This window comes from Geotrypetes seraphini, chromosome 1, assembly GCF_902459505.1.
Source record: "Geotrypetes seraphini chromosome 1, aGeoSer1.1, whole genome shotgun sequence".
In the NCBI taxonomy this organism is placed as follows: domain Eukaryota; kingdom Metazoa; phylum Chordata; class Amphibia; order Gymnophiona; family Dermophiidae; genus Geotrypetes; species Geotrypetes seraphini.
In genome coordinates, this window is record NC_047084.1 from 257994681 (window position 1) to 258014727 (window position 20047).

The following is a 20047-nucleotide window of genomic DNA, read 5'->3' on the forward strand; positions in this document are numbered from 1 at the left end:
ATTTTGGGATGTTCATATACTTTGAAAATAAGCGCCATAGTGGTTTACAGTGTGCAAGAATGTCTGGAGATTTAGTAAGGCACCAACGTCTTTTCACCTGCTTAACTTGAAGTTTAAGCAAATGAAGATCCCAGTGATACCAGGGATGAGTGTGGCAAAGATGAATCTTGACCATCTGCTTCCAGGCAATGTCATCAAATACCTTTTGATGAATGCTGATCCAGTTGTCATCCTGATTAGATAGTGTCATGTTAGGACAAATTAAAGGGAACAGTAGGGCAAGAAATTATAGAGAGGAGGAATCAATATGACCTACACTGTGAGAGGAAACAATGGAGGTAAGAGCTTGAGCAGAGATAGGAGGCATTGCCCTCCCCCCCAAAAAAAAAAAAAAAATTAAAAAATTAGGATATGGTTAATCCAAGAGGAGTACAAGAAAAAGAGGGGGGGCTGAGGACGACTGTCCTTGAAAGTGAGAATTAAATCTAAAGTATAGCCTACAGTCTGAGTGAAAAAGAAAAATTGTTGAAGTCCAAGATTTGAAAAAAGACTGAGAAAACACAAATCTATCAGCTGAGTGGGATCATCAACACATGTGTTAGAGACACAAAGAAATAACATATTAGGACATTAAAATGTAGCGGCTAAGGAGTCCCACAAAGTGATGGTCAATGTAGGTAAGAAATACAAAGAAAATAAACAGTTGAAGGGGTAGAAAAATGTAGCAAAAGAATCTTAGGGTAGGAGAAATTGGAAGGGGGAAGTTTAATTTTAGAAAGGGCTAATAAAAAGCTCACAGTGACCCCACCATCCTGCCAAGATCTAGATGTAAAGAAACAATTGAAGATGAACAAAGAAAGAACTTCTTTCCTTGGAATATCAACAGTACAACAGAAAGGCAAAGAACTTTATGAGCGTCGGGAGCAGCATGGGCCATTCAGCGCAGCTCCCCGCGCTAGAAACTGCTAGCACAGTTTAATAGAAGAGTGGTTAGTTGTTCCAGCACTTCAGTAGCCTCACATCATTGCATGTCTTATAAACATTGTTCATTCTATGTTTCATTGCTGTCCTCATGTTTCTTTGATGATTATGTCTTTATTCATTGTTTTAATTAACATGTGCATGCCATTCATTGTGTACAATACATATACTAACAATGGGCTTTATGAGCTCTCTTCTCATAAAGCCCATCATTTATTCATTGTATGCTTCAGAATTTTATTACGAATGTTAACTCATACTTTATAAGTTTTTTATTTGTGTTTTATATGTTTATTTAGTATCCCCCCTCAGAAGGTGCTGTTTTGCATGCCAAAACTAGGATCCTTGTTGGGACCATTTATTTGAATAAAGGCTGTTTTATTGGCTGAAGGGATGCCTCCCTTGCTTTTCTGTTGTACTGTTGATATTCCAAGGCAAGGAGTTCTTTCTTTGCTCATCTTCAATAGATAACATAGGACAGCATTTTTGCTGTCCTGAAATATATGAATAATGACATTGTATCGTCATTAGCTAGATCATGGATAGGGAGCTCCAGTCCTCGAGAGCCGTATTCCAGTCAGGTTTTCAGGATTTCCCCAATGAATATGCATTGAAAGCAGTGCATGCAAATAGATCTCATGCATACTCATTGGGGAAATCCTGAAAACCTGACTGGAATACAGTTCTCGAGAACCGGAGTTCCCCTACCCCTGAGCTAGATAATCACCAGGACCTCCCAATACCACAACAGCACTTTTTGTTCTCAGTATTGATTTTCAACAGCACTAATGGCTAGTGCTGAACATACCTGGCCAGCAGCACTTACCAGGTAGCAGGTGTTGTTGTCCAGATATGTGCTTTTAAATATGGAAGAGTGTGCATATAATGTGGCAAAACAGTTGACTTTGACACTTTGGTAATATATCTCTTATCTTCTCAATGGTAGGACCTTCAGCATAGAATTAACATAGAAACATGACGGCAGATAAAGGCCAAATGGCCCATCTAGACTGCCCAGCCGCAGTAACCATTATCTCTTTCTTTTTCTGAGAGATCTCACATGCCTATCCCAGAGAAAATCAGATTAGTTATTAATTTTGGATTTATTAACTGCCTTTATGAAGAGATTTACCCAAGGCAGGGTACAGCAAGTATAGTTGAATATAAATTAACAGCATAACAATAGAAAAAAAAACACCAAATATAAACAAATACAATGAATGAGGTAAACTCAAAATCAGCAGATTGTAACTTAATAATAGAACCTTAAATATGCATGTCCAAGGTAGGTGGAGGGGGAAGGGTATTTTGGTCTGATTATTAAAGTAGGGTATAAAGGAATGGGGATTATTATATGTTGTTTTGTTGTTGTTGTTGTTTGAATTTAAAGATTGTTATTGATTAGGGGGAAGGGGAGGGGGGGAGATAAATTCTGATATGGATTTTAACAGAATATTAAGTGTTGTATATGAGTTTAAAATATTATATATGCTATTACACTTATTGTAAGTTTTTAAAAATGAATAAAGAATATTAAAAAAAGAACTACCATGAAACAGTTTCAAAAATATATATATTTAACAGCACTGAAATTTAAATAGCATAATACTTATGAAACACCTAATCAGCATATATTAAAACAATCAAATAAAATAGATATGATGCTTATGCTTTTCTAGAATAAAGCTTATCCTATAGCCGAGGGACCAATTGCAGATTTAAGACGGGGACTAGATGGGTGGCAGAGTCTGCTGGGATAAACAAATGGGAGGTTAAACACAAGGCAAGTTCTTCATACAGTTAAAGAAGATATAAGACAAGAAGGTAAAAATGTTTTTGCTTGTGAAAGCATTTTGGGGAGAATGTTAGCTTTGCAGGGTGATATTTGCTACATAATGGGAGTGAGAGTAGGAAGGATATAAGGGAGGGCAACAGTTTTAGCGGTGGAGACATTTTGTCTTTTTGATGGTATATTTGGTTTTTTTTTTTAAATTGTGAATGTTTTTCTGTTACTTGTCTAGAAATGTTTTGATAGGTAATGAATAAATGTTTTAATATTATTTATTAAAAAATGTATATATCACATGTTATATAACATATAATATCATATGTTATATAACACATATAACATATAATAAATATCAGGCCCATGGCTGTTAGGATCTAACAAGCAGGCAGATAGTTAACTCTCAAGGCTCCACATCTACAAAGAGATTCCATCTATAGATCTTGTTTCTCAGTAATTAATTGGTCTCAAAACGTCAGTCAAATTAATATTCAATCATAGGCTGCTAAATTTGCAAATTTTCTTTCTAATTATGACTGTCTCTCAGTGCCTGCTTACAGTGGCGTGGCAAGAGTGAGAGGCGCCCCCGCCCTCTTCTTAGCCAACCCCACCCGCTCCTTTCCTGCCCCCTCCTGCCATGCACGTACCCATTCCCTTCCCCATACCTCTGTAACGTTCGTGGCGTGAGCAGCAACTTCAACTGTTGCTCGTGCCAGCGTTGCCTCTTCCTCTGATGTCACTTCCTAGCCGCTGGTCCAGGAAGTGATATTATAGAAAGAGTCAACGCTGTCGTGAGCAGCAGGTTGGTGTTGCTGCTCGTGCCACGAATGTTAAAGAGGTACGGGGGAAGAAGCGAGCACATGCGGTAGTAGGGGGGGTGGGGAAGGAGTGGGAGGAGTGGAGGATGGATGCCGACGCTCCTAACAAGATGGCGCTCGGGGCGGACCGCCCCCTCCCCCCCCCCTTACTATGCCACTGCCTACTTACAGACCAGACCATGTAGTGATTCTGGGGTCACAACAGTGGCCTTCCAGAAGTAAATTTGTTTAGTATATGAACATTTTGTGCATTAAACAAATACTAATGTCACTGAATGAAATGTAAATGAATGGGTGTTATATTGATACTAGTAATGCATTATAATAAATATTACACAGTTTCTGGGGTAGTAGTTATTAATACGTTTTTAAACTTTTTTTATGGTTGCAGATCAGTTTCAAGTTCTTTCACTAAAATTTACAACGCACCTGGATATGTACAATCCCAATGTTCCAGAATGGAGGGAAGACATAGGTTTGATTGTTACACGACTTCTTGCAAAGGTGTGCTCCTTTCTTTACATAGAATATCAAATTTATTTTTTTTAAACATGTGAGAAAGAAGCAAACTGATGGATTCACAAAAACATGGGGCATAGACCACATGCTGAAATTATTTGAAACAAAGTCCACTGTATGCAAGATTTAAGTTGAAATATTTTAAAAAGGAAAAAGTTAATTCATTCAGGTATAGCAGAGAACATCCCAAAACATCTCCATTCTTTCCATCTTCATCATTCCCGTCATTAATTCCCAATTCTGTGTGATTGAACCAGGCTATGTTTAAGTAGGTTAATCACTTCATTATGCAAGTCTAGGAACACACTTAAAATATATTCAATTTGCCCATCTGTTGTCTTGAGTAAGAAACGAAACCTAATATACGTATGGTTTTACTAAACGACACTACATCTTTCTTGTGATAAGGAGACCTGAATTGAACGCAGTGCTCCAGATAAAGTTGCACCATGAAGCAATACAGGGGCATTATAACATTCTTAGTCTTGTTAACCATCCCTATTTTAATAATTCCTAGCATCCTGTTTGCTCTTTGGATTGCCGCTGCACATTGGGCGGAAGGTTTCATCATATTGTCTACTATGACATCCAGATTCTTTTCTTGGGCGCTACACCCCCAAGGTGGACCCTAGCATCCGGTAACTGTGATTCGGGTTATTCTTACCAATGTGCATCACTTTGCATTTCTCCACATTAAATTTCATCTGCTACTTGGACGCCCAGTCTTCCAATTTCCTAAGGTCTGCCTGCAATTTTTCACAATCTGCATGCGTTTTAACAACTTTGTACAGTTTCGTGTCATCTGCAGATTTAATCACCTCACTCATCATTCCAATTTCTGAATCATTTATAAATAAGTTAAATAGCATCAGTCTCAGTACAGACCCCTGCAGCTCTCCACTGTTTACTCTCCTCCATTGAAAAAAAATAACTATCCCTACCCTCTGTTTTCTATCCATTAACCAATTCCTAATTCACAACTGAACTTTGCCACCTATCCCATGACTCTTTAATTTCCTCAGGAGTCTCTCATGAGGAACTTTATCAAACGCTTTCTGAAACTCTAGATACACTACATCAACCGGTTCACCTTTATCCACATGTTTATTCACACCTTCAAAGAAATCAAGCACTCTCTCTCTCCCAGCTGCTTTCAGCGTCTGTAATCTCCCACATCTCCTCCCCCTTTCCCTGAACTCTGCTGGAGGAAAAGGGCTTTAATGTTTTACGCCCCTCCTCCTTGTTCAGCTCAGGTGAAGGCACCGGAGAATTGTTAGTTTTTAGCCAAGGCATTTTCCTGTCTCTCCTTAAAGTGTCAGACTTAAAAGTGTGGCACAAGTCTGTTTACCCTTTCTAGGCTGCACTGCTCTGACTTTGGGGATAGACACAGGGGTAGGACTAAAATACCCCAGATCTTGATCTGCATCCTGCATTTCTGTGTCGGGGGGGGGGGGGTGCAGAGCAGGGTCCCTGTTACATATCCCCCCCTTCCAGAAGTCCTAGCCCTGGGTATAATCCTCAATGGGATCACTAGCTGTTCTACCCCTAGGGCACCCTTCTAACTTGGGCCACTCTCCCGTTCCGGACAAGGCATCAACATTAGTGTGCAATTTCCCTGGGTGATGGATTACCCTAAACTTATAACACTGTAGAGCAAGGTACCAACGGGTTAAACGGGTGTTATTATTTCTCATGGAATCCAACCATTTTAAGGCTGCTTGATCCGTAACAAGAGTAAATTCTCGCCCCACCAAATAATGATTTAGGTTTTCCATAACCCATTTTACAGCTAAGCATTCTAGCTCAACCACTGCATATCACTGCTTATTACTCATATAGAGTACTGGGTGTTCAAGATCCTCATGCTCTTGGGATAAAATTGCCCCCAATCCAGTACTGGAAGTGTCAGTCTGCAGGATGAATGGTTTCTGAAAGTCAACCCCTGCCAGCACAGGATTGTTACATAGGCTATTCCAGTGGTCTTGCAGGGCTACTTGTCCCGCAGATTCCCACTGTATCCTATCCGGATGTTTTTTCCACAGCAACTTTGTGAGGGGGGCAGCTCTTATGGAAAAGTTAGGGATAAATCTTCTGTAGCAATCTATGAGACTCAAAAAGGCTCTTAGTTTTTTTTAGCCTCAGGGATGGGAAAATCCCTTACCGCCTGTACTTTTTTCACTACCAGACGAATGGTCCCATTCCCCACAATGTAATCCAAGTATTTTACTTCCCGCTGTCCTATTGCACACTTTTTGAGGTTTATGGATAGCGCTGCCTCACACAGAGCCTACAACACCCAGCATAGATGGTTGAGGTGGTCAGGCCAATTATTCGAGAATATGACCACATCATCCATGTAAGCTGCTGCATGGTCTTGTTGCTCCCATAGTACCTCATTCATTAAGCACAAAGCCACCACCCCATGAAGGCCAAATGGCATTCTCCTAAACTGGTACAGGCCCTGGGGGGTATGGAAAGCTGTCTACGGGCAGGACTTTGGAGTCAAAAGAATCTGCCAATACTCCTTCATCAGATCCAACGTGGAGAGATATTTGACAGTTCCCAACTGAACTAATAATTCCTCCATCCATGGCATAGGGAAAGCATTAAATACAGATATGTCATGAACTTTCCTAAAGTCAATACAAAATCTTGGTGTGCCATCCGCTTTGGGTACAATAACAAAGGGGCTATACCATAGGCTAAGTGATTCTTCAATCACCTCTAAGTGCAATATCTCTTCTACTAACTCCTGTACCATCAGTTTTTGCCCCTCTGACAGTTTATAGGGCCACACCTGTACCATCTGCCCTGGGACAATCTGGATTTCATGCTGAATTAAAAGGGTACACCCTGGCACAGGTGACAACATGTCCTCATACTCTTGAACCAGGGCCATAATCCCTTGCGCCTGCTCAGACAGAAAATTGGGATTGACAACCATCCTCTCCTCACGTCTTAGGTCCTCTAACTGGGGTTCTAGGTCTTCCTCAGGGGGCTACACTTGGGAGGTCAAAGCCTGGCGGTTTTTCCAAGGCTTTAGGAAATTTATGTGATAAGTTTGGTTCCGCCCCGTAGCTCCCGTACCACATAATGAACCTTATTTAACTGGCACTGGATTATACAACGGCCCCACCATTATGCCAGAAATTCGGGGGGGATTGTCCGTAACCAACACCACTAAATGCTCTGACACTACTCCAACACTCAGGAATTCTATGAGCATCGAAGCATCATTGGAGCATTTAGCGCTCTGAGCCACGGTAGAAACCTCTATTGCACAGGTGTCAAAGTCGGTCCTCGAGGGCCAGAATCCAGTCGGGTTTTCAGGATTTCCCCAATGAATCTGCATGAGATCTATGTGCATGCACTGCTTTCAATGCAGATTCATTGGGGAAATCCTGAAAACCCGACTGGATTCCGGCCCTCGAGGACCGACTTTGACACCCCTGCTCTATTGCATCATAGTAAAAGAAAGGGCTAGCCAGCTATGTTTATAGTGCCTAAAAATGTACCATATATTTAATGCCAGTCACTGGATACAGCCTGGCATTGAATATTCAAGCTCAGCACTGACTGCAGGAGTCAGCCTAACTAACTGAATATTGGCCCCCATGATTGCTGAACTTTTATAAAAGAAGTGAACCATTTTATTTTATGTTATTTTATTACTTTTGCCATTACAGGAAACTAATATTCCTGAAGAAACACTTTTAACGGTGGTGAAACCAGGCTTGCCCACAACGGCTGATTTGTATGTGATTCCACCAACAAATAAACCAAAAAGGAAGAGAAGTATAGCTAGTGACAAGGTAAAGTGCCTATGCTTTTATTATTACAAGAGATCTAACATATTCTAGCAAAAGTATTCCTCAACAATATTTAGCCCATAGTGGTCAGTGTTTTTAAAAGTGCCCACAGTCATGGACCACTGAATATTCAAGTCTTCTACATCAGTGGTTCCCAACCCTGTCCTGGAGGAACACCAGGCCAATCGGGTTTTCAGGCTAGCCCTAATGAATATGCATGAAGCAAATTTGCATGCCTATCACTTCCATCATATGCAAATCTCTCTCATGCATATTCATTAGGGCTAGCCTGAAAACCCGATTGGCCTGGTGTTCCTCCAGGACAGGGTTGGGAATCACTGCTCTACATTGCCCAAAAATTATCCGGGTACCACCAATATTCAATGCCATAACATATAACTAACTGGGCATAACTAGGAGTGCCCCGGCATTGAGTATCTGCAGTACCTGGATAACTTTAGGATCTTGCAGTACCTGGATAACGTCAGGGTCCACTACGACTTCACCCCCCCGGACTATCCTGACGCTAAGCAGAGAGTGTTGCAGTGGTCAAAACTGATATTCGACAGCACTCACAAGTTAATTGATGCTGAATATCATCACTTGGCCTGGACAGAGCTTCTGCAACCTGGTTAGATTGCTCTGATCAACCTCATTGAACTTAGTACATGCTTTATTGGAGGGGGGGAAAGGGCCACATATGACAGGGATGCATGTGAAATGCTAACTTTAATATGCTGATGACATCTGAATGTAGGGGTAATTGAAAGGGAATGAGGAATAAAGACCAACTGGTAAAGATATGACCTAAAAGGTCACCTGGGTCAGCCTGGTGGCTCAGTATGGAGCACCTGGGTTCAACTTTCACATCAGGCTTCTTCTCCCTGGACCAGTAGGGTTTTGGGGTATTGAGGCAGCATTCACAGCTCTTGGTGAGGAAGTCCCAGTCATCATGGAACAGAGAAACACGTAATATCCAGATTTAGGATTCATAATTGTGGGACTCCAATATCTAAGCTTGGTGAGTTGTGAGGGGACAGGAAAAAGTCCTTGGATAACTGTGAACGAATGCTTATGGTGTCAAATTCCAGTTCTGGTTTCAAGTGCTTGTCAATGATTTTAAAAGTAATATTAATATTTTAGAAATGAAAGTGCACGTGTTTGCTCTTGATATAAAAATCTGCAGGGGTTACTCATGAACACTGAACAAGATGGCAGCTTACATCCCTCGCTCTGCACACCTCTATCAATTGTTCCTGTGTCATTGGATCAGAGTTTTATTTTTATTGTGAATTTGATAAAGCGGGGCTTCCTCAAAACAAAATAAACAAGATCCAGCTCTTTATAGCTAAGAAGTGAAGCATTCTAAGCAGGAACCTCTATCTCCTTGACATATCCTTAAGCATGTTCTTGCAAGAACTGTTGCAGGTAAAAGATTAATTAAAGAAAATAAAGTAGTGTTGTCAGAGATAAAAGAATGTTTTAGCTATCAAACAACAATTATCCATGCATACCATGTGGATTGAACAAGCGGAAAATCATTTGAATGCTCACAATGTTCAGTTGCAATCCATAAATCCACACTCTAGAATGTGAATTAGGGGACTAGAAGGAGCAACATTGAAATGTTGAGCCTACCAAAAAATGTGAGGGCCCAAGTATGTTTGACTTCTTGACTAACTGGTAGTTGAAACTTCTGCAAATTGAATACTCACTGCTGCTCAAGCTGGAAAAAGCATGCAGGTCATCCTACCTTATTCAAGGCTGTACTTGTCCTCGTCCCATAATAGCAAAGCTACTCAAATACCAACATGTTGTTCAAATAATTCAAGCAGCCAAGGATAAATCTCTTTTGAAATTTGAAGGTCACTCCATATTGATTGTGGCAGATCTGCACAAAAATAGAATTCAGTGAAGAAAGCAGTTCCTGGCCATGAGACTACATTTATTTTCAAATAAATATATATATATATACATCAGAGCCAAATACAGACTATTTTGTTCCTGCAACTATAAAGATAACTCTGAACAACTGTACAGAATCTTTTGAAAACCCTGTTCTTCTTCAGGATTATCTGGAGCAGCAAAGCTTTTCTGCTATGGAAGAAATATCATGTACTAATTGTAATTTAAGTTAACTTAATTTGGGACCAAATTTTTCAGTGCTTTTTCTGGTTACATGATTCTTGAGTTCACTCTGTCAGTTTACAATTTGATCTGTTCTTGCTTTGTTTAACAGACTTTATTTCTGCTGTTTAAATGTTGGGGTTTTTTTGTTGTTGTTTTTTAATAATTGCAATAAGTAAGATCTCTGTTACTCAGATCCACTACTATAATTTATGGTAATAGAGGTAGCAAGTTATTCTGTTCAGTCTTGTGTTGGCACTGTAACAGGTTGGCTTGGATTACCAAGAGAGGTCTGGCCATAAAAACCTTCATCTTTACAAATCCAGCTCCATGAAAAGACCAAGCCTAAATGATCTCAGATAAACTCACAAACTAGACCATAGCGCTAAGTTTCTCATCAAAGCATGTATAGAAAAATAGATTATCTTGGTTGTTTCTATCTACTATAGTTGATTAGTGTAGCTCAGATGTTTATCTTTCCTATAGCATGTATAGTTAATTATCATTAAAACACCTAATATTAACATTCTTTTGTTTAAGAGTGATAACAGTGAAAATTCCCTTCAGCGAGACAGAGGATCTCAAGTGTCTGTGGTTAAAACCTTAGAGCTGATCATAAGGAGTAACCTATATGCAGACTATCATTGGTCCTATTCGTCTCAATGGGAATACTATTTTAAATATTTTTTTTATAAATCTTTATTCTATTTGGAACGTCAATGAGATTAAAAAGTCAAATTTCATCAAATAATAATAAACTTTTATTAATAATAACTGGAGTCGCCATTCAACATATCACTAAAAATTGGAAAAATTATACTAGATTAAACTACACCTTCTAGTGGAATTCATTGTGCCATATATACAAAATGGAAAGAGTAATTGCCATACAAAAAGGGAATTATAATACTTTTAAAAAGATTTGGGGGCCATTGATAACTTATTGTAATAATTAGACGCCTTTTTACACTGAAAGTATAATTATAAGTATGTCAAAAATGTAAGTTTTATTTCAATTTATTACATATCCAACCACAAGCAGCAACAAACGTTTAACTCTAGATCCTTTTATATTTCAGAGAATATCAGCTATAAAGCAAGCTTTGAATGCACACAACATCAGCTTCTTTCTGAGAGGAGGATTTTCAGTGTTAGTGACATTGTCTGACTCTGAATACGGTAAAAACAATTATTAGTTTATGTATTTCTGTTATAAAATATTAGACAGCCATCCTCTCTTTGCTCATTTTCATCTTAGTGGCTAAGTCAATTAACTCTTTAACTGCTTCAGACTTGTCATTGTTAAAAGATTATGGGGGCAGTTCTATGAGCAGATGCCTCGATTTCATGTGGTGAGAGCCTTTTCTTTTACATCTATGCACCTGACATTTACCCTTGAATTCTACATAAAGCGCTAAAAATTGTATGCACCAATTTGAACATGTACCCAATTTGCACACGGAATTTAATTAACCAGCCAAGTAGCGCCAATAATTGGGATCTTCACAAGTGATTATTGGTGCTAATTGTATTTAATGAATATGTGCGTGTGCAAATTTAAGTGTGAGTCCAAAAAGGAGGTGCAGAAATGGGAGGGTCATGGGTGAAGCGCGAGCGTTCCTCCAAGTTATGCGCAAGGTTATCAGGGCCAGCTTGGTTGGAAAGAGCAGTATATATGTGGAGAATTTATTTATTTATTTGATTTGTTTTCTATCCCATTCTCCCCAAAGAGCTCAGAACAGGTTACAAAATATACAATTAACAAGTTACAATTTGGTACTATGGTACCATTGCTTTTGTTTCAATGTGCTTGGTAGGGGACTAATGTTCTCCATTTTATCATAGGATGTGCAAGTATTCCAGGGCATTAAGTGGGCGGAATTCAGCTGGAAGGCTCCTGCCCTGTGTAACTGGTTGCTTCAAATTACAGGTGTTAACGCCCAGATATTAGTGGGCATTGGCAAATTTAACAATTTAAACTTTGAATGTTGATAGAATACACTCACCCATAAAAAGGGGGAAAAGATCTCTCTCATTTGAAAAAAGAAGGAACAGATATAACTTTCATTCAGGAAATGCATCTAATTGCCATTGAACATACTAATTTGAAACAGGATTGGGTTGGTCAACTAGGATACTCTGCCTTTACATATAGACAGAGAGGAGTGGCTATATTAATACATAAATGGCTACCTTTTCATGTACAAATACAAATCCAGGATGTAGAGGGCAGGTTCCATATCACAGTGGGAGAGCTATGGGAACATAATATTCTGCTGGGAAATGTGTATAGACCCAAAAGATATGATCATCATTTTTTCAAATTATTACTGACTAGGATATCAGGCTTCTTGAGTCATCAGGTTATAGTGGGAAGCAACTTTAATATTACCTCTAAGCCTTTGTTAGATTGTAAGCCTCCCAGATCACCTTCAAAATCCTTCATAAACAAGGGAGTACATTTTTTGATGAAAGATTTAGGACTAATTGATACTTCCGGATACATTAGACTACACTTTCTATTCCCACCCACACAATATTTATATAAGAGTAGACTATCTTTTAATTTCAGATACCTTATTTTCCAAATTGGTAAAAGCTGACATAGGAGTTCCTGTAGTGTCTGATCATGCATTGGCAAAGATTGTCCTATACTTTATTCAACTCAAGAGCTCTAGTTTATGGCAAATGTCACCTAGCCTGTATCAAGATGAAGAATTTCACACTTACTTAAAACAAAAATGGCAGGATTACATGGATATAAATAACACTTCTTATGTAGGCCACACTTTGGAATGTTGCCAAGGTGGTTATTTAAGGCCATATCTTTGGCAACACTGCTATTACCAAGAAAGAATGTTAAGGTGAACTGCTGAAGTTAACTAATGAGTGAAAAACTCTGAGAGTGACTCATATCAACCATCAAATGCCCTAGATCTTAGAAGATATAAAGGCAGTGACGAGTGAAATAAATGTTATTCTGCAACTGAGAGTTGACAGATCTCTTTTTATCCAACAATGTAATTTCTCATTCTGGGGCAATACAACAGGGAAATTACTAGCTAGGTTGACTAGTCCTCATAAAATGGATCATGTCATTATTGTATTACTATTTAAAAAGGCTTACCAAATACCTTCAGTCACTATCCGCACTGGACAGAATGCCAGGAAATCAAAATAGTATACATATTAAGTTTTATTACCTATATACAATATTTCTAGCCATTTTATTACATATATACAATATTTCTAGCCATAATCATTGATTAAGTACAGAGTTTGAATTAATACGTTACCGGTTATTACATCATTATTCTGTCACCTTCCATACGATCAGGAGGCTTACTCACAAAATATCATCACACAGCTTGTCAGTAGTGGAAATGTCCTCTCTTACAGGTTTTTTTTCTTTCTAGGGGAAGCAGTATTTATCCCCCTATCCTTGTGGATTGAGCTAGCTGAATGCCGGGGTGATGTTTACCAATCAATATACTCCTAGTTTGCCTCATGAGCTAATTTCCCATCCCCTTCCTAGTGGAGGATGTTTACTAATTAGTATGTGTTTGCCTCATGAGCTAATTTCCCATCCCTTCCTTGTGGATGTTTACCAATTAGTATGTGTTAATACCAATCTGACTACACATCCCCCCTCTTATGGATTAAGCTAACTGAATGCTTGTGGATTGAGTTAACTGAATGCTTGTGGAATGTTATGTGTTAGCCTGCCTGAGGACCTGCTCAATAGGTGCTGAAAAGTCCTTGCTCGTTCATGTTGGGCTGATGTGCTTTTGTGATCATCAATCAGTATGTGTTTTCATAGTACCTGTGTTTTCCCTGTAACAGCTATCATGGATCCTAGGCAGTGTCACTCAATATTAATAATTCTTTCATAACATCCGTTTCACATACGTGTCACATTCGGTCCTTATTGAGTGATATTGCCATAGGATACCATCGTGGTCCGAGTTGGTTTACAGCATAGTCCATAAACCACATAACAATTCCACAAGGACAGAACAAGTACTATTATGGTTAGTATAATTACTAATCTAGTGATGCTTTTGTTCAAATTCCTTATGGACTGATTTATCCTAGTATTATAGCTTTTAACTTTCCCAACTTTAAATCCCAATTTGGGACGGAAAAGTTGTTCTCCCAGAATACATTTGTTCTAAATCCTATATCAGGTGTTCAAACATAAGTTTGATTCTGCCAAAGAAGTGTTGACATATTGTGTAAGCATCCTGCAAAGGGTACTATCATTTTTTGGTATTATTGGCTCATTAGTCACCACACATATTACGCGTGGTGCTATTTCAATAATATAGTCCATTCACACACATCATATATTATTGATTGTAATTTACAAATTTGCCCTTGCAATGTGGAGTCACAAAATGTTAAAATTAAATTTTGGTGCCCAGAAAAATTGCTTCTGAGGTTCCCCTAGTATGAGGGGTAACACTACATATTTACACATGAGTATCATTACATTGTATTAAACACGGTCCTCTATATCTGCTCATTTCTAGTGTGTTCATTGCTTTTAATCTGTCTCTTGTTGTCACATTTGCAATGATACATCTGGAGTTAGCGCTGCAAGTGAAGTTATCTTGCTTCCGATTCATTGAAGAATGCTTCCATCTCCATGACGTAACGACCCCTTCTTTAATTGTAATACGTCGCCCGGGGGCAGCGCCTCTTACCCCATACCATATTCCAAGGATTCCAAGGCACACGCATATCTGCAAGTTTCAGAAAACATTATTACTCTCTCAAATAACATTTCTCCTGAGGGACATATTCCCATTTTTCCACTCCCGGTTTCATTACAAGGAGAGCCTTATCTTTCCCGATTGCAATCACCTCCGCTGGTTCCGGAGGTCCTTTAGGATTGCTAATCCAGATTTTGGCTATGGACAGTTTCCCAATCGTCAAGTTGGGGGTTACATTATCCCTCCACTGCCCATATTTGTCATCTGTAGTTAGTTTTTTTTTTTTTTTTTTTTTTTAAGGGCCTCTTTCAAAAGTCCATTCATCTTCAATTAATCCCGCTGCCTGGGGATAATAGGGTATGTGATATACCCATTCAATATTATTTTCCTTAGCATATTCTTTTATCTGCCCTCCCATAAAATGTGATCCATTATCAGTTTGTATTTGTAAGGGCATACCATAATACTGAATAATCATGTCTAAAGTCCTTAGAGTGTTCCATTGTGACGCAGAAGCACAAGGAAATGCTAGTAATAATCTACAGCAGTACACATATATTTACATTTATGACTTTCGGGTAACGGTCATATGAAACCCATTTGCCAAATCTGGGCTGGCAAATCGCCCCGTGCCCATGTGCCCCATTACCTTATGTGGTACTTCCCGTTCTTGATATGTTGACACACCGGACATTTTCTGATCACATGTTAGATCAAAGGAATCCCTCGTTCCTGAGCCCACCTGTAAGTAGCTTTTTCTCCAAGATGTCCACTTTTCTGATGTGTCTAAATGGCTGTACCTTCCAACCATTCTTCCACCTTAGGAATTTCATTAGTAGTTGTTACAGAAATGGTAGCTGCGGCATCTGCTTGGGAATTAAACAATCGTTCCATTGAATCAACAGGCATATGTGCATCTACATGAAATACTGACACTATTGTCTCCTGTACAATTTTTTCTATGTCTTGCCACAATTCTTTACCCCACAGTTAACCAATTATGGGACTTCCACCCCATTAACCATGTAGCAAGACCATTAGCGACCGACCAGGAGTCAGAAAAAAAATATCTCACTCCCCATTTCACTGGGGATTCATGAGCATATACTGGCTTTATGATTTCCAGCTCTCTCATGGGCCACAAATCTACAGTGGTCTGTATGGCTTGTTTAGCATTTTCAAAAGCAACCTGCTGTTCTTCTCCCCACATAAACTCATATTTTTTACTAGTTATATTCTTTGGAGTGGGAAAATCTAATATTTTTCGTTTTGCTTTCTCTGTGATTTCCCTAATATCCTCTATTCCACTGAATTCCTAAAAATTTTACCGACGTTGCCGGTCCTTGTATTTTTGTTGGATTTATTTCATTAATAAATCCAACTGCCCTTTCTTAGTTTGTATGTCAATATGTCAAACTCATGTAATTTACTATCTTGCTCTATCTGTACCTCAAGCTGAATTTAGAGTCTGACTTCTTTCCTTTATCCTGCATCTCCAAAATTGAGTCCACAGGTTTTTATTTTGTTTCGGTACGTTCCCCAAACAAACCGGAAACCTTATTTCAGACAATTTGTCTGTGTATCAATCGAACTGCTGAAAAGTTCGCGGCTAGCCTGCTAACAGTGCTGAAGAAAAAAAAATTCAGACTATATCAGGCAAACAGTTCCTTAATTACCTCCATTGTTCTTAACAGCATAGATCTACCTTGCAGAAACTCTTTCAAACTTAAATAAACTTTCTTTGTTTCCTGAACAGCAAAACAACTTTCAATTAACTTCAAGTACCTTATATCGGCTGATCAGAACTCCAAATAGCATAAGACTTGGTAAAGTTTTATCCATAAACCCTTTGGTTCCTTGCTTACATTATTAATTTCATTACAAATTCCTACATTTAAATCCATAATTTGTTAATATTTAAGCATATTTTAAATATCGATCCCTGTTTTTGCAACATTCGTAGAATTGCAGACAGACCCCATGCTGTCTCTCTCTATTTTTTCTTTTTCTTTCTTTCCTGCTTCCTCCCACTTCCCCCTCCCCTCTGTCTGGTAACTCAAAAAGCCCGCCGAAGGAGGAAAAAGGTGGGGGTGAAAATCCCTCCCTTTGTAGTTTGCTCTTTCAAACAAAGGAACTTTTACTTCAACATCCTATTTACTCGACCGCGCCCCCTCTTATATTTTGTGGCAGCAATATGAACTGCTAATACCCAGCTCCTTCGAGCCAACTACATCACCCGATAAATCGGGGCATCTTTCTAAACTACATCACCCTATTCATCGGGGCATATTTCCAAACCTTGTACAAGAACAATTGATTCTGCACTTCCCAGAACCCAGAGCAACCACATCACCTGATTAATCGGGGCAACTATTATTTCTCTAAACTACATCACCCGATCCATCGGGGCAACTTTTTTTTTTTTTTTCTAAACTTGTACAAGAACAATTGGTTCTGCACTTCCCAGAACCCAGAGCAACCACATCACCCGATCCATCGGGGCATTTTTATTTCTCTAAACAACATCACCCGATTTATCGGGGCAATTTTTTCTAAACTGCATCACCCGATTTTTCGGGGCAATTTTTTAAACTTGTACAAGATCAAGTGGTTCTGCCCTTTCCAGAACCTTTTCCCATGACTCTGCTAATCCATGATTATTGACTAGTTCTTGTGCTATTAAATTATACGGTGCCTCGGTCCAGCTGGGCACCTCTATAGGTTCTTTTGAGGATTTCTCTCTCTTCCTGAACATTCCTGTATCACAAGAGCGCTCAGGTTTTCTTTAGAGAAATCCTGCCGACTACGCCAATTAATGTATTACTATTTAAAAAGGCTTACCAAATACCTTCAGTCACTATCCGCACTGGACAGAATGCCAGGAAATCAAAATAGTATACATATTAAGTTTTATTACCTATATACAATATTTCTAGCCATTTTATTACATATATACAATATTTCTAGCCATAATCATTGATTAAGTACAGAGTTTGAATTAATACGTTACCGGTTATTACATCATTATTCTGTCACCTTCCATACGATCAGGAGGCTTACTCACAAAATATCATCACACAGCTTGTCAGTAGTGGAAATGTCCTCTCTTACAGGTTTTTTTTCTTTCTAGGGGAAGCAGTATTTATCCCCCTATCCTTGTGGATTGAGCTAGCTGAATGCCGGGGTGATGTTTACCAATCAATATACTCCTAGTTTGCCTCATGAGCTAATTTCCCATCCCCTTCCTAGTGGAGGATGTTTACTAATTAGTATGTGTTTGCCTCATGAGCTAATTTCCCATCCCTTCCTTGTGGATGTTTACCAATTAGTATGTGTTAATACCAATCTGACTACACATCCCCCCTCTTATGGATTAAGCTAACTGAATGCTTGTGGATTGAGTTAACTGAATGCTTGTGGAATGTTATGTGTTAGCCTGCCTGAGGACCTGCTCAATAGGTGCTGAAAAGTCCTTGCTCGTTCATGTTGGGCTGATGTGCTTTTGTGATCATCAATCAGTATGTGTTTTCATAGTACCTGTGTTTTCCCTGTAACAGCTATCATGGATCCTAGGCAGTGTCACTCAATATTAATAATTCTTTCATAACATCCGTTTCACATACGTGTCACAATTATACACATTAAAGACAAACCGAGGGTCCTATATACTTCTTCCACTGACATTACTACCCAATTTGTGAATTTTTATAAATCCATGTACTCCAAACAGGATGGATACGATTTAGTCCAGGATGCATTTTTGGAGGGTCTATGCCTGCCTTCTCTAACACAACAATCAGAGTATCTAAGTTTACCCATAATAGAAGCAGAGATCAGGATAGCTACACAACCAATTAGGCCCCTATCGACCATTTTCATTACTCAACGAGGATAACAAACTATACTTGCCTTCCTTAATCCACACTGATCAGGTGGGCTTAGTACCTGGTAGATATGTATCTATAAACTTCCTAAAGGTTCTAGTTATGCTCCAAACTGCCTCACCTTCTGAGGATAGGGGACTAATAATGAGTTTAGATGTGAAAAAGGCCTTCAATATGATTTCATGGCAGTATCTCTTTTGGGAAATGGAGAAGTATGGTATTGGGGAAAATTTTGTGCAATGGGTTAGATTGCTGTTCTGAAATAGCTCATATACATTGAGAATTACCCATAATAAAACAAATTAAACAAAAATAAAAATAAATTATATGATAAATAATTGCCCCCCCCCCCTCCACACACACACACATACATTTTAATTGCTCTGCCAAAGTGCGGAATCAGCTTTTAACTGAAATGCAGAGTTTCTAAAACAGTATTTTAGAAAGTTTTTGGAAGCATTTCTAGTTGAATATAAGTGCTTTAGTTCTCTTAGATTAGAGGTGTAGAGTATGTGCATTAATACCATTTTATTTATGTTTTTGTTGTACCCTGCACAGAATGGCTTTAATCAGATGTTATGGTAAATAAATGAGTTTTAAATAAATAAATAAAATAAGAACATAACAATTGCCATACTGGGACAGACTGAAGGGCCATCAAGCCCAGTATCCTGTTTCCAACAGTGGCCAACCCAGGTCCCAAGTACCTAGCCAGATCCCAAGTAATAAACAAATTTTGTGCTGCTTACCCTAGGAATAAGCAGTTGATTTCCCCAACTATTTCAATAATGTCCTATGGACTTCTCTTTTAGGGAATTATCGAAACCTTTTTTAAAGCCCGTTAAGCTAACTGATTTCACCTCATTCTCTGGTAACAAATTCTAGAGTACATTGTATGAAGAAATATTTTCTCCGGTTTGTTTTAAATCTACTACCTAGTAGCTTCATCGCATGCCCCTTAGTCCTAGTATTTTTGGAAAGAGTGAACAAGCGATTCACATCTACCGTTTTCACTCCACTTATTATTTTAAAGACCACCATCATATCACCTCTCTCCAATCTGAATAGACCTAGCCGCTTTAGCCTTTCCTCATAGGGAAGTCGTCCCATCCCTTTTATCATTTTCGTCACCATTCTCTGTACCTTTTCTAATTCCGCTATATCTTTTTTTGAGATAGGGTGACCAGTATTCAAGGTTCGGTTGTACAAGGGCATTATAACATTTTCATCTTTATTTTCCATTCCTTTCCTGATAATTCCTAACATTCTATTTGCTTTCTTAGCTGCTGCCGCACATTGAGCTGAGGGTTTCAACAAATCCTCAACAATGACACCTAGATCCTTTTCCTGGGCAGTGACTCCTAACACAGAACTCAGTATCACATAGCTATAGTTCAGGTTCCTCTTT

General features: G+C 38.8%; 1 protein-coding gene across 6 annotated transcripts in view; it reads left to right on the plus strand.

The window, feature by feature from the left end:
- SORCS2 (sortilin related VPS10 domain containing receptor 2) overlaps positions 1–20047 on the plus strand; it is a 1263434-nt gene that overhangs the window by 1214370 nt on the left and 29017 nt on the right. For all 6 annotated transcript variants that reach the window (XM_033949940.1, XM_033949949.1, XM_033949957.1 and 3 more), the window contains exons 22-24: positions 3977–4089; positions 7791–7916; positions 11120–11219. In XM_033949940.1, coding sequence (XP_033805831.1) covers positions 3977–4089; positions 7791–7916; positions 11120–11219 — 339 coding nt within the window. The remainder of the gene's footprint in view (positions 1–3976; positions 4090–7790; positions 7917–11119; positions 11220–20047) is intronic.